General features: G+C 35.3%; 2 protein-coding genes across 4 annotated transcripts in view; both read right to left on the minus strand.

The window, feature by feature from the left end:
- The window catches only part of LOC111508622 (uncharacterized), a 63,038-nt gene extending 57,558 nt beyond the window's left edge, over nucleotides 1–5,480 (minus strand). For 2 of the 3 annotated variants that reach the window (XM_074174253.1, XM_074174252.1), the window contains exon 1: nucleotides 5,335–5,477. Coding sequence is in view for 1 of the 3 variants with exons in the window: in XM_074174259.1 (XP_074030360.1) it covers nucleotides 5,335–5,350 (16 nt within the window). In the remaining 2 variants the exon portion in view is untranslated. Of the gene's footprint in view, nucleotides 1–5,334 lie in introns of all 3 variants that reach the window. The other variant, XM_074174259.1, reaches the window with a different exon arrangement.
- A 3,728-nt stretch (nucleotides 5,481–9,208) lies between these two features.
- Nucleotides 9,209–16,557, minus strand: part of LOC111514395 (probable sodium/potassium/calcium exchanger CG1090) — a 220,963-nt gene continuing 213,614 nt past the window's right edge. Inside the window, exon 13 of the mRNA XM_074174225.1 lies at nucleotides 9,209–9,320. The gene's annotated coding sequence lies outside the window, so the exon portion shown is untranslated. The remainder of the gene's footprint in view (nucleotides 9,321–16,557) is intronic.

A 16,557-nucleotide genomic window follows, 5' to 3' on the forward strand; every position in this document is an offset into this window, starting at 1 on the left:
AACTTTCAATGACCTCTTAGTTTCACCGATGTATGATTTTCCGCACTCGGGTATTTGGAAAATGCAATTCTTGGAATCGCAGTCCGCATTTGGTGGCCTGGTTTTCGTGACGCTGCTACGGATAGTGTTCCCAGATCTGAAGCAGGTTCTGATGTTATACTTCGATGGAAGGACTTACGTTGTTGATGTGCTTCAGGAAGGTGTCTAGTTCTGCATTCCCATGGTTTCATATTATGAAGGTGTCGTCTACGTAGCTCAACCAGACTCGGGGCTTCTTGTGGGCTTCTTCAATGGCCGGAGTTTTAAACCACTCCATATATATGTTGGCTATAACCGGTGATTTCCACTTCCATAATATGAAACCATAAGAATGCAGAACTAGACACCTTCCTGAAGCAATGAAATGCACCACGAAACATTGTCAATCACCTTCAAACAAATTCGATATCCTTGGAATGAACAACTTAATATGGAGAGTAACCATATTCTGAAAATGGTATGAAAACTCTGTAATAACGTACGAATTGAAAGTTTTAGTCAGCCAAAAGTTTTCTTTGGAACTGTAAAACCAATAAATAATAGTCTCCTTGCATATACTAGGGAACAGACGTGAAGATGGAACACTGGGTCATTGAGTGTAGAGGAAACCAACCAGACCAGGCGCGAACAACGTGAATAGGCTTCATAAAAACCCCAACTATCAGCTACGAAAAAAAAGAAAAGATGATTGAAACAACAGTTGAGTAGGGTTGACGCATCTGCTAACCCAATAGCTATCCCGAATAACCCAATCATTTGAAAAATACCTTCAAGGAAAATGGGAATAGCGAGGTTGAACTCAAACGGACAATGGGTATGACCCATAGAGAGAGAGCGACAAAGTAACTCCTGGTGGGCCTCTTGATGGAGAAGCTTTCCTCCCCTATGTCGAAAATGTTACAGACTGAATTAGGAGAATTCTGGAGAAACACAGTGTGAAACAAATACTCAGGTCTGAGAAAACTATCAGAGAGGTATAAGGTCAGCTGGGGACCCCAGAGAGCTTCTAGTAAATCGTGATGTATACCGAATCGGATCGGTCTACATTGGAACCACGGAAAGAATAGTACGTACCCAGTTCTATGAACTTAAGAGGAATTGTCTACTCGGTAATAATGACTAATCAGCTGTACGTGAACAAGCAGTCAAAGAAGGCATTCACGTTATCTTAATCGAAGGAATATCAGTACTTGACAGAACCTTGAATCACTTTCCAAGAGTTCATAGAGAGACTATAGAAATTCATAAACACAAATGAACATAAATAAAATTTGACTACCTGCACTGAATTACATACACGCGAATCAGACCATTCAATTCAATTGATAGGAAAGAAGCCACGCCTACTACCGAAAGAATAAAACTGGAGCCAAAGAAATTGAGATTTGAAAGAAGTATGCATTGTCAGCGCTCTTTCACAAGGGGAGCTTCGCGTCTCTCGCTCCTGAGACAGAGGAAGGCTCTTAGCGCTAAAATGCAAAGAGTTCAATGGAGCTTTCAGAGCGGGAGCCGCCACGTTTCAGGAGACGAGAGTTCTCACGTCTCCGGCACTTCGAGCCAGGAAGCCACGTTTCCTCCTCAAAATGCAAAAGGATGAGTGGGGGCTTCCACACGAGGAGTGAAAACGGCTCTCCGTAGTTGACGCTTCACACTATTTATCATTGCAGAGTACGATGTGAAGCTGTTAATTAGTGCTGTCTGCAACCGACCCGCTCTTTGGGATAAAAGTTTCGACACATATAAGGACTGAAATGAGGTCGTAAAAAATTAAGTGGAAGTGTGCACGGTGCTCAACGTAGATTTCGCAACTGTATCCATCTCATTCTTGATCGTTGACGTTTCTGTCGTCGAGGTTTGCGTCGACGTAGACAGCTCGCATGCGATCCATTCTACGACTGACCTCAAGGAGCCAGAAACCAAAAAGGCTCCCGGTGTGAATGGGCGGTAGGTAGAAGTGATAAACGCTCCCGTATAGCAGCGAGAGACGTGAAGCTCCCTGTGTGAAAGAGCAACTAGAGCACTTTGTTCGTTGTCTAATCACCTTTGATAATGTATACCGCAGTAACGTCAGTCATGAAAACCGGATGCCCACAGCCTCAAACCGAGAAAAAAAGCTTTGACACTTTGAAACATCCTGCTTCGTATTATATCATTGCCCTTTGTTTCATCAAATTGTGCGTTGTTTTCGGGTTTATTAGTAGTGGTTTGCAGGTTTTTGTACCTGCAGACCACGGCATTTGAATCCGGAAACATCGTACAATTTATTAGACACCGGCCGTGAGAGCCTACATACCAAAATCATTCATCATTCATTGTTTCAATATATTATCATTTTTTTATATTTCGCCTCAAAGATCCGGCCGATATCCTATTGACTGAATATTTATCTTCTGACTTCCCCGCTTTTATTGTTTGCTCTTCAGTATGGTTACCGGAAGAATGCCGGTAACTCTGCAATATCAATAAGTTATGTCAACATCGAATTGATATAATGACTTTTTGATTTTACAGCTCACTCTGTTTCCAATTTCATTATTAATCGAATTCTGTTTGAATTGAAATAAACGAAAGTTGTATATATAGGGTCTTTCAACTGGGACTTCTGATCTTTGACAATTGATAATGTCTATCTTGTTGAAGCTACATCTGTCAAATTAGTTGTCATTTATTCAGTATATTTTGCCAAATCACCACAGACGATATAGCATTCAACAACACGTGCAAATGATAACATTGTTATATCAAAAAGGATATGCTATTCGAACAATGTACCGCGCACTTCGCCCATTTACGGTCTCCAAAATCGTCCTACTGAGAGAACAATTCGTAATATGGTGGTTAAATTTGAGTTCACTGGTTCAATAAATGATCGACATAGACCCGTACGTCAACGAAACGCAAGATCTGACGAAAACATTGCCGCTGTCTGTGTTACTGTGCAGGAGAATCCGAGGCAGTCGATTTCGCGTCGCTCACAAGAACTTGGCCTCTTGCATACCACTATTGGGCAATTTGACATCGTTACTTGGACCTGCATCCGTACAAAATTCAGGTGAACTAGGAACTAAAGGTAAACTACCATATACAACCACGTGTGTTCGCTGAATGGGTTCTGGAGCAGTTGGCAACTAACCCTGATTTTCATCGAAAAATAATTTTCAGCGATAAGGTCCATTTCTTGATGAATGTGTACGTGAACATACAAAATTGTCGAATTTGGGATAATACCAATCCACAAAATCCAAGTACGTTCAATCCTTCCGACAAAGTCACTTTTCGGTGTGGATTTTGGCTGACGGCGTCATCGGTTCATATTACTTTGGAAACGACATTAGCCAGGCCATTACTGTCAACGGCGAGCACTATGGATCGATGATTACCAACTTCTTTTGTCCTGAATGGGATGATATGGACACCAACAACATGTAGTTTCAAATGGATGGCTACATGCCACACAGCTGATGCCACATTGGATATTTAACATGAGCGATTAAAGGGCATGGTTATCTTACGTGGAGGTGTTGTGAACTAGCTACAGAGATCGTGCGACTTGATCCCGTTAGACTTTTGGTATCTGTAGAGTACGGAGGGTGAGTGTATACTCACAGAACTTAAGCCACATGTGACCCATTGTACATCCTCCCGAGGAGTTGTTTTCCTAGGTCATCGTCCATCCTGTCCTTTCCAGGAAGGTGAACAATACACTAGGAGACATCTCCTTAATATTGGCAGGTGTAGGTCAAGACTCGCCGAACACACACTCTTTTTGGCAACCTTGAGGGTGGCCTCCGCGAAGGTTTTGGAAGGTGCAACGATATTACTGTCGTTGCGCGGCTTCTTCAACCTTCTTTGGGTTCCCTCCGTGGAGGTATACAAGTGAGGGAGCTTTCCTGCAGGGGCAGCCGGTTTCTTGCCTTTATTCAAGGCGGAGCTCTTGGCGCCCGCCGCAGGAAGTGCCTTTGCTGTTGGAGGTGATCTGCTATGTCCAGCCTCATTCCAAGCGGTAGATTGGGGTGGACATTTCTGTTCATCTCCAGCCACCACCTTAGATTGAGGTGAGCACTTCTGTCCAGCTTCGGGATTGGTTTTTGTTTTTGTTGTTTCATTCATGTGCGTTTCCACGAGTAGCAAGGGAAGAGTTGGTTACCTCTAGCAGAGCCCCGCATTACCAGAGGTAGGTTGATTACAATGATGTTTCGCCCAGTTCCCCAAGGGGATCATTTGTGACCGCATATCACCCTGCGGCCATTCAGCTGTCGGCACGATTCCTTACACCTTAGCTTGGGTAGCCCCTCACCCTACTTATTTCTGCCACTGACCAGGAGTCCGTTAACCCTGACCGTAAGGCCACATTGGCTTCCCGGACAGGGCCGTCGGTCAAATTCAGCATGATATATGTTCCAGAGTCATGGAAAATTGGACGTTTCGGATGCTCTCCACCCAGAGAAGTCGTGGTGGACATTTGAACGATTATATTTCACACATAATGCCATTATTAGGTCTTTCACTTTTTTTTATTCAAATTTGGAGATGGGAAGCGCTTAAAGATAAACCCTACAGAGTAGGAGCACCACATTCATTCTCATGGATGCCACTTCATACTGCCACTTCACTACCACGACAACATTTTGAAATATTGTAGAAGTGATATTTTGATGAAATGGTTTAGACTTTCACGGCTGAGGTTTTCAGTGTCATTGCTTTTCGAGTTTGAAAGCCGTGGATTTTTGGAATTTCTTCCTGACGTTTCGCTGGCGCGAGTGGCTAGCTTCTTCAGAGGTTTAACTATCATGGCTTGTTGTCCGAAGCCTAAAAGGTAGTCATCGGACAGCAAGCCATGATGGTTAAACCTACGAAGAAGCTAGCCACTCGCGCCAGCGAAACGTCAGAAAGAAATTCCAAAAATCCACGGCTTTCAAACTCGAAAAGCAATGACACTGAGTGATATTTTATTACTTTGGAGTGAGACATCAATGAAAATACATTGCGATTTTCTCCTGTGAACGAGCTTACTTACATCTAAACGTAGGTGTACTAATATGTAGTTATACGTTTTTGAAAAAACTTGATAATGTACCTTTTCCTAGGTTCACTCACTACGTTTAAAATCGTCAGAAAAGTGGTAGGCATGGTTGACAAAATAAATATATCTCAGATTAAATAAATAAGATGATTTTGTAGGCTAAAAAAGAAAACGGTAGCTTGTTAAAAGTACTAAAATTCTGGCAGTAAGTGTCTATCCCTTCACCATTAAGATATTATGTTTTCTAATCAAATATTCAAATGAGTACTCACCTGTCCAATTCTTCATAGGAAATTTTGGGTATGTATCCCACTAGATCCCCTTCCAACTTTCGAAGCTTTTCACTTTATCATTCAGAGAAACCTGAATCGATTGGTTGTCGAGTGTAATCCAAACGTCAATTTGACACGACTACGATTCGTCAACAGATGATTTGACAGATGTCTGAAAAATTGACATATTTAAACACTGTCTACCAATGGGACCGAGGTTTAGTTAGGGCAGCTATAGATTATGCTGTAGACGACCCCTTCCGATATAGAAGGCCCAGTCACTCTATTGAATGAGGCTCTCATGTCTCCCGACAACAGATGAACAATATTCTCATCCATAACAGGGGTTCATTCAGGCAGGGGTTCACCGTGAAGGGCGGTACTGATGTCTGAGGATATTCATGCCACCATCCTATGGTCAGTTATGACCCATTTGTCCTTCTGACAAACGTCAGTCATAAGGGTAAAAGAGTTCCAAGAAGACTGAGATGGCCCTTTTCATCAGGAAAAGAAGTTTATCGGGCTAAAAAGCCCGAAATCTTCAAAAGCAAACTAAACTTCACTGAATGAAGAGGTGAAATACCTTGATCCTATTCTCAACAGGAAGCTAACATGAAACTCTCACCTACAGAGTAGAGCAAAAAGAGCATATGTCACCTTGGGCGAAACTGGGAAGCTGGCCCCAAAGAAATATCTGGCGATGACCAGGAAAAATCTACGCCTGGCTACTGTCAACTAAGAAAACACCTCCATAATATGTGGCCTCCATGCAGGATATATGAACAGGAAGATGAGACTGTCAGACATGTCCTATTCGAGTGCCCGGAGTTATCGTCAATAAGAGAGTGTGTGTTCCCCAGTGACCTGTCCACCTTCCTGGAAAGGACAGGATGGACGATGACCTAGGAGGACAACTCCTTGGGAGGATGTACAATGGGTCACATGTGGCCTAAGGTCTGTAGGCTTACACTCAACCTCCCTACTCTACAGATACAGAAGGGTAAGGGAGCCAGGCTCCAACCTGTTTAAAATTAAGATGAAATCGGCCGGGACCGAGGATTATTTCGGAGCAATTGGCAACGCGAGAGCACAGACTATCAGAAGTTTTATTTTACTCAGAGGGGAGACATTTTTTCATTGTGAAAAATTCACTAATACGGTTTTCCAATTGATAGAGACCTCTGTAAACTTGAGCTTGTGTTGTGAGTTTCTCTCTGATATCTATAATATGTTCACTACGAAATAGTAGGACGCCTTGAAGAAGAAAGTATTTTTCTAACATACTCCAAATATGGACAAATATATGACATTTCACAAAAAAAACTGAAGTTGATATACCATGCACACTTCTCTGTAAATGAAAATGTACAGATCTGCTCGCTGGAACTGTTGGGAAAAAACAAAGTTGCTGCATCAAATGTTCTTGTCATTCCAATCTTACTTCATTCCTTTTGAATGGTGAAGACGGTTCGGGAGCAGCTGTACCAACTCGAAGTGCAGCTCCAAAAATTGTCTGTTCCACGAATATACCCACGATAAAAACAATGCATAAGGTTAAATCAAGTATTCTGAAGACTTCGGCTTATCAAAGCTCATCACCACCATTAACAGAGATTCATCGGATTCAGCTGATGATAACACACCACAATTTTTGATTGTAAATGATATCTTCTGAAATAAGAATATTTCCAATCAAAATGTCATAATAATGTTAATTGTATATATAAATACATGAACATAGTTTTATCGAGTATGTTTGATCAAATAATCAAACTATCGCCTCTGCAGGTATGAACGACCCAAACGCTCATAAAATCCTTTATTTGCAATCCGCTTGGGAAACAAAAATCGGGTAGGCCTGGTAAACCTGGTATAAACCCACCTATACCTGGTGTGACAAATTATAACGGAATCACAAAATTTTGTTTGAGCACTCTGTTAACGTTTTGCATTTATGATGAGCTTTCATTACTTTCTACTATTAAGAAACAGAGTACAAAGTTTTTTCAAAGTAAGGTAAAATAAAGGTAAAATATTGAATTGAGTGAATTTCTCCAAAGAGCAAGGAATGTGGGAAATAGAGAAAAAATTGATTCAGTGTAATTTCATTTGATTTGCAAAAGATAATACCAGATTTTATACTGATTTGTAAAGCAATTATTGCTGAGCGATTTGTTGATATTGCTTATTGTTTTTCTGGTTTCTAAACTTTCACAATATGAAAAATAAACAAAGCTTAATCGATAGATTGTGGAAGATTATACAACCCAAAAATAATATAAAACATTGGCTCTTCCACAAAAAGTTAAATATTCACAATATATTTCATTTTTTTTGACCTGACTGCACATTCAAATTTGAACTTCAATTACTTGAATCATCTTCCAATTATTTGGTGAATTTCATCATTGATGAAAGTTAAGACTGGAACCTTCGGCGTCTTCTTCATTTCCTGAAGACGCCACTTGGTTGGCGAAACGTGAGTCGAGAAGAGTATTGCATTCCTGGCGTTTCCAGAAAAATACTTGTTTTGGATTCAAATTCGAATTCTTCATAGACCAGTTGAGTACAAAATTGTACATATGGCAAGTCATAATTTTTATAGTAAACAATACACCCATAATATATTATATACATCATATTCTTTGCAGTTAACAATAAAATAATTATATATCAGACACACACGTATCAAACCCACAATATAGAGACATTTAACAGTTACAATCATGCAGGAATTCTTCGTAATTGTAGTAGCATTTGTCTAGTAACAAATTTTTAATGCTCCTATAGAATAACTTGTCTGTTTTAATTTGTGTAATAGCTGTGTTATATTAAGCAAAAGAAACTGAAATTACAGTGAAATAAAATACAAGCAACAACGAAAAAATAAAAAAAGTGAACTATTAACACGAAATGAAAATAAAAAAAAAAATAAAAAAAAATGAAAACTAAAAATTAAAAGATTACAAGCTGAGTTACTTCACGACGTTTCGATTGTTAGTATCCACAATCGTCTTCGGGTGATAACTAGTGATTAGTGGTGATTCTTAAAATTTTGGGTTTTTGTGTCTAGGCACCTTTGATAAATTTCCATTACGCGTTGGATATTCATGACATGTAGAGGTTTTTTCAAGCAGTGACTTGTTTTTTCTGGCGTAGTTCTCACATTTATATATGTATATGCAAGGAGCTGACAGAAATCTTTCTCTAATGAATACTGGCCTACAATTCTCTAAGTAGTTCATGTCAAATATCAGTCTGACTAGTCGTTTCTGTAATACAATGATCCTGGTGAAGTTTTTTGCACTTCCCCGAGACATTATATTATAAGAAATGTGTGAATACGCCATTGCATAGTAGACACTCAGCAGACTTGACCTGCTCATACATTGCTTCATCTGTTTTATTGCAAAATATGCTATGTTTAATTTACAACATACACTATCAATATGTAAATTCCAAGTCAGCTGTTTATCCAAAATTGTACCCAAAAATTTTGTAACAGTCACAACATCAATATTAAATGTCGCATATGTAATCTGGAATATTGCCCCTTCTGTTATAGAATCCCATAGAAACAGATTTGGTAGTGTTTAAGATGAGGTGGTTGAGTTGACACCTTTCTGAGAATTTTTCAATCACACAATCATGTTGCGATTTTTCATGACTGGGTTTCGTGTGGAAGTTGAAACACCGTCAACTTCTCCATTAGCAATTCTGATGAGATCATATCGAAAGCCTTGGTTAAGTCGAAAAAAATCGCGAATGCAAATGCTAGAGTCGACTTCTGTGTAGATATAATTGAGTTGCTGTTTCTATTTACTTTTTGTAATGATACACATTCTTCAATCAATAAATGAAAAACAAGAAACACTCCATTCCATTTCATTTATTTTGCAAAATACAGAAATAACATATTACATTGCTTCCATTTTGCCTATAGTTAACCTTCGATTCACAAACATTCGATTCGAGTGTTCAGTCAGCTAAAAGAAGAAGAACAATTTATCCAATCTCAATAAGTAGATAAATCTAACAGTTAACAACAAACACCTTTAGGTCTTTTTGGGAACACTTTTTGTATTAACTATGTACATGTACAACTCTAAAAAAGAACATCGCGAACATTCGATGTACATTAAGTCTTTTTTATATTTTCAATACATTTTCTCAACAGTAGATATAAAGCTTTCGTTATCATAACTAAGACAGCGTGAGATCCACTATGATACATTGGTACATAATGCTAATAATTGCTACTTTTGTTCATTGACAAGTTCGTTATTGTTGCCGTAGGTTAGTTATATCCAACTAATTCCTTTCCACTGGATCTGACGAAGCAATTTCCTTTAGAAAATTATAATACTCATCATTTTCGAAGAAACATTGTCGGTATGAAATTCTGGTGTATCCATTTGGTGCGAATAATACTTTTGAATGAATATTCATATGAATATCTGTCTGTTGAATAAATTGCAACCAACTGGGTCTTTATTATTTTTTTAATATTTCCGAAACTGTCAATAGTACAATAGAATGAGCTGGTATCGTTTTCTCTATGGAAAAGTATCTTGCTTTCTTCAAAGACGACACCAGACAACTCAACTATAAATCATGGCTAAGATAAAGTAAGTTACTAGGTACTATTATTGTTTTTTCTGGACACATTATGTAGTGAACTCAAAGTATATATTTTCAATAACAATGTCATCACGAAAGTAAATGAAAACAAACGTTTCTCCACGAGATTTCTCCAATTTGTCTAATCAAAAATATTACGGAAAAATGTGTTTCCGTTGGTTTTGATACATCATTCCGAATAACAGACTGACGCATCATCATTTTTCTCTTCTTCAATTAAACGTGAACTCAAAATTGGTAGGGTAGCCAATTATATCACCTGATTTAGCACGGTTGACCGTTGAGCCGAGCGGTAGGAAATTGTTAGGGAATGCCGATTGCTGAGGTAACTTTCAGATGATTTTACTTCTACTGTTGTTGTATCTCTTCAATTAGAGAAATGAAAGCAAATGTTTTTCTTGGGCAAAACGTTTAATATCGAGGGACAAGTGAACTTTTGAGGGATGAAACTTTGCTCCCTGTTCACATGGGGATGAAATGTCGAGTATGGTCCCCTTAGAAACAAAATTTACGTTTCCTTTGAAAAATTTTTGATGACGAGACCGTTTTTGAGTTATAGGGAAGAGTGGCTTTTCGTTTAAAAGTCATGTACAGTAGTTGTGACAAAATATTATAAGTGAAAATGGTGAAAAATAGAGATAATGGTCGGAAAAATACGTGCGAAAGCTCATTCAATCCGGAATGATATCTGGAAAACTGTACTGGAGTCGTTTTTAAGCACACAGAAAATTGCAAAAGTTATGAAAAATTAAGATGTTTAGGAAATTATTTAGGTTTTTGCAAATATTTCAAGAACTATAAGAAATTAAGAAATTTTCAAGAAATATACATACTTGTGGAGCAGAAAATTTCTAAAAAAATTCTACCTCCGGAAACTATCTCTATTATTTATAAATTCAATTTAACGTCCAAAATTGGTATCCGCGAGTGAATTTGAGTATAGTCTTTTCACGTGTACCTTTTTCTTCTGAAATTTTCATATTGTCTCCAAAAAATTACGATCAATTTGTCATTCGATTTGTATTGTCACGTAGAAAGTTTAAGGTAAAGTTCGAAAAGATGCTAAAAAAAATTACAAAAGTCATAAACAAATTAGTAAAAAAATTTGAGGTTTGGTTTCTTTGAATGTCTCGAAAAATATTGAAAATTTTAGAAAATTAAAAAAAGATCCAAGAAGATCATCAAATTTACTAAGAAAAAGTTCCGACTTCCGAACTGAACCTCTTTTTTTTTCTTAAAATCATAAATTCTATTTTTCTTCGAGATTTGGGAAAAAAAAAATTCATTTTTTGGGAGACTATTTAAAAATTTGCATATTTTCAAGAAAAAATGGTACATTTGAACTTGACTAGTACGCGGTATCTAGCGAGTACGTCACGAAAAATTAATTTTCAACTTTTAAATATGAATTTGAAAATTTATAAAAATTAGGGTGTATTCTGAATAGTATAAAAATTGGATTCTTGTTGGAAAAAATCTTAAAGTGAATTTTTGAAAAGCTAGGTAACTAATACTTAACAATATTTTACTCAACTTGCATCTTCACTTATGTATTAAAAAAAATATAATTTTGTTGTCTCTATAATATAATGATTTTTAGGAAAAAAATTCTCACCAAAATATTTTTATTGTTTATAATGGGTTTATGAACTTTTTCATAGTATTTAGATCACACCATGATTTTTGAAAATTTTAAAATTAATATTCAATAGTTAAGATTCCTATTGACCCGCGATGGCCTATTTTTCGGCGTTTATTTGAAATTATAAATAATAGAGTTTCGGTAGGTGGGAAGTTTTTTCAGTAATTGCCTCCTCTTCAAGGATTTTTTTGATTTCTTTATTCTTTATAGTTTTTGAAATATTTACAAAAACCTAAATCCCTTTTTTTACATCTCAATTTGTTTATAACTTTAACATTTTTATATGTGCCGAAAAACAGTTCCAGCAAATGTTTCTACATATCATTACGGATCGAATGAGCTATCGCACGTATTTTTCCGCCAATTATCTCTATTTTTTACCATTTTCAACTTGTAAACTAGACTATAAGTCGATTAGTAATTTTTGGACACACTCCAGTGAACAATTTCTAAACTATTCATTTTGGATATTTTCACTCATTCGAAACAAAAAACAATTTTTTTGTTTTTCTAACGGAACATTTTCTTCATCAAAGCGATCACGGCAAAATCTTAAAAAGTTGCTATTTATTTTCACAGAGTCCAAAACAGGTACTAACTATAAGTTATTTTCAATTTCAACTTTTCTCTAAACATAACCTTAAAAATCGCAAACCCATGCAAAACATTCTGAGGGTTATACGAAACATCTAAAAAATGTATGAGTTTTCATAGTTCTGAAGTAGAAAATGGCGTTAACTCTTTTGCAGTCAGTTGCAACTGTCAACTAACTGTCCACTACTAGTGGGGGCTAATTAAGGTTATGTAGGTAAAAACAAAGTTTGGGTTTGGGACTTTTCGGAAGATTATGGCAGCATTCATTATTACTCTTTGTAAGTAGTGGGATGCATGACATGGCTCGAAATATAAAGAATTTTTTAGTATTTATGGCAAATAAATACGTGAGAAAACGTTTTGTTTTGACAATAATAGCATTCTGTCACTTGTCAACTCCGGTCACTGTTGCTTTGTCACTAAAAATTGATTTATCGTAAACTAATCAGTGATGTCATTTGACAATTTGTACGATTATTCGCCAGCATTTACAGCAGCTCCATCTTAGTAAATACTTATCAGATAATCATAGTAATGAGTGGTTTCACAAATTTGATGAATACACCCGAGATTCCTTCACCTCATGTCTATTATAAATTGATTTTGCCTTATTTTTACCTAGTCAAAGATCACAGTGAAAAAGACGAAAACATAACAAGGTAACGAAAATATTTTTTTATTACTGCAGAATAAACTGCCATGACATATCTAGAATTGCTTTAAAAATATTAAATCATCATCATTTAATCGATAGACAGAATAATTCAAAATAAGAAGCAGCCCACAATTCATTATAGCTGAGGAGCTAATGCCTTTTGTTTTTTTAATAGTCTGTATATTTTGATGGTTGTAAATATATCTTGTTTCACCGTTGAAGGTCAATATGAAAAGAAAACCCACGGAAATTTTCAAGAATTTTCAGACAATTCATCAAATTTGGATTGACTTACACTGATTTAAAAAAACATGTTTTCAAATTTACAAATCAGAAGTAATATAATACAGTTACACACAGTTACATATTAGAAGTAAAAGTTATACTTATTAACATCACAGTGGACTGATTCATATTTTTGGTGGGAATTAGAGAAATATTAGAAATTACAAAATCTGTTAAAATAACCTCACACGCAGTGATATTGACCAAATGGCACATATTATTTACTACAATTAAATATTATTGTCCGAGTAATATTTCAAAATTACTTTAATTTACAAATATTTCACATATTTATTGGTGAAACATGAGAAAACAATTGAAGAAATTGGTGAAGTCTATGTAATGAGTTTTTTTGTGGAACATTGGCTTTATTAGAGCTTGAAACATCTTTCAATTGTCAAAATAGTAGATTTTCAAAACGGAAAAGTTTTCGGCCATGAAGTGTGCGGAACATGAAATGTAATTATTCATGCTGATTTATGAGAAATGTATTTTTGTAAAGTTTTGCAATGGTCATGAATAATCAAATACAATATTTAGCTTGAAATTATTCATAAAATATGACTATCACCTAATCATCCATGAAAAAATTTTCAATTTCAAAATAAACTCCACCCAATCAATTTTTTTTATTTTATACAACATTGAAAGTAAGTTACAAAGACATACAGAAGGTCTTATTGTTTGAGGCTCGGTGAAAAGTTTCTCACATCTTAAAGCAATGAAACGAAAATTCAAAATACTCATAATTACTTATTTTCATCAACATATTGTTTTATAATATCCTAATTTACAGATATGTCATTGAGGACTTCTGAATTGATACTTACAATTTTTCAATATCCATGATAAAATTTATGGAATTTTCGTAATGAATTTCATTTAAAACGCGTTTTCCTACACGGTAGCTTCGTGAGTTACTAAAATATCATGAATATTATATAGCAGTAGGTAATGACAACACTTATTAGATAAATGATTAAATCTGGTAAAACATTTAGAGTTTGGATAAACAAGTAGGTACAATACAATATTAATCCATTATGTTAAAATGTCCACTTATGCTTGTCACCTCTTAGAGAATAACCACGATTTTAACACGGTCTACGACATATTACACACAGAAAATGAAGGAAAAATTTTAAACGTTCTAGAATTTCTAGTAATCAATAAACGCAAATATTTAAAAAAAAGAGCCATCAACAGGAAGTTATTCATTTATTCTATTCTATTCAGTTCAGTTTATTGTACCAAGAAACAATGAACGCTTATAATTAGCTATAACTAACTACAAAGTATAATAAAATAACAGAAATAACATATTTTACAATTAACACATATTACATCCAGAAAAAAACAATGAAATGCAGTCAAATAATGAAATTGGTTACAGAAAGTATATGTTGAAAACGAATTCAAGTGTTATAGAAATAAAATGCAAACTATGTGTCGCGTCTTCGAATACTTAAAAAATAATAGAAATGAAAACAAGAGTGGACTGTAAGAATTGTGGCATAAAGCGAATTACCGAATTCCTAGCACAAATCCCTGCTTCTGAAAGGGCCCTTTCTTGGAGTGTTCTTTCTTCAGCTTCATTGGATTGTACAACAAAACGGGAAGTTAAAATGAGTTACCAAACAGTCGAAGATGACACAGAGTCTAGAGCACACACGGCGAAATAAGTAATTAGCAAAAATAATAGCGATTCACGTAGCGTACTTAGCATGAGATCGTAGGTAGGTCTCTATTCATGTAGTTTAGATAGATAAGCATACTTCAATTGAGTTTTGAGCATGCACCGTTAGAAGTCGCTTCATGCCAACAATAATAATAGTAATAAAAACAGAAGATTACAAATAAAGACGCAACACTATGAAATTCAACTAATTAGATTTTTCTTTCAATTGATACTTAAATTTTGTAATGAAATGATGCTTCTTGATTTTTTCTGGAATTGAATTATATATACCGATCCCATCATGATATATCGACTTTTTTCCAAAATTTATTCCTATCTTAATTTATAGCAGTAATTTGGTTTGTCCAATTGGAATTAAATTTAAGTTTGATTTATTTTTATTATTATTAACAGAATAAATGGAGCAGCTAATTTTGCATGGAATTATAAAGCCAAATCAATCTTCACATAATTTTTTATTTTTTCGTAACTGAGAAATATATGTCAATAGTATCATCAACAAATAGTTTAATTATATCATTCAATTTTAAATTGGCTAGTGAATTAATATGAATGAGGAAAAACCCAGGACCAAGGAGGGATCCTTGGGGCACACCACAAGTTATATTTTGAAGATAGCTTTTTTGATGTCCTCTATAAACATAGTGAATTCTATTATACAAATAATTCTGAAACCATTCTAGAAGATTGCCTCTGATTCCAATATTGAATAATTTTTTCAACAATATAGGTACTATGGTCAACTGAATCAAAAGCTTTGCACAAATCGAAGGATAAGAGACAACATTTCTTATTTTTATCAATTTCAATGTGCATTTGCGACACTACATCCATTACCGCTGTCTCTGTGTCGCTAGATCTGCGAAAACCGTATTGACTTATATATAGGGGGTTATTGTTTTCCAGATAGTTCATAAACCTCATATGTATCAGAATTAATCATTTATCTAATTAAGTTTTGTCATAAAATGCCAATAGTTTACCTATTTCCTAGAAATTAAATTGTATTGTACCTAATTATTTATTCAGAATCTCCCTCTTTTACCAGATTTAATAATATCTAAGTGTTGTCATTACCTCCTTCTGTTATATAAAGGACATTATAGAATAGTTTGATGTAACAGTAATTGATGAAGTTGCCGTGTAGCAAAACACGATTTGAATAAAATTAATTGTGAAAATTCTATAACTATTATCATGGATAGCGTTAATAATTGTCATCAAATAACGTGTCAGAGTATTATCTAATAAATAGAAGTTTCAATTACTCAAAAGCAGTGTATCATGAATAGACGAAACAAATAAAATTCCTTTGCTGATGAAAATATTCAAAACTATTAACATCACTACAAAGGAAGTTCTGGACAATCTGATATATCGATAATTGAAACAGACCTGGAAAAACTTACAGTATATCCCAATGTTGTTGTATCGCATCTGAATGATTCATTTCAAAAACTGTTGACTGCTAGTTTAACCAAGTACAAAAATAACCTGGCAACATATATTCCACTATATAGTGCAGGCAATGAATGATGGCATTTTGATAATAGCCCAGTTATTTAATACATAAAGAACGCGTTAGGTCGCAAAGCGATGAAGCGTTCAGAATTTTTCGTATGTTGTAACTGTGTGAAACTACGTTTGAAGTTTCGAAAAATTTGTGCAAACTTCAGGTTGCTCAAAAATTCTTGAACTTTTTGTATT

Source organism: Leptinotarsa decemlineata, unplaced genomic scaffold, assembly GCF_025532065.1.
Source record: "Leptinotarsa decemlineata unplaced genomic scaffold, Ldec_3_MD MMD2_P_RNA_scaffold_12, whole genome shotgun sequence".
Taxonomy (NCBI): domain Eukaryota; kingdom Metazoa; phylum Arthropoda; class Insecta; order Coleoptera; family Chrysomelidae; genus Leptinotarsa; species Leptinotarsa decemlineata.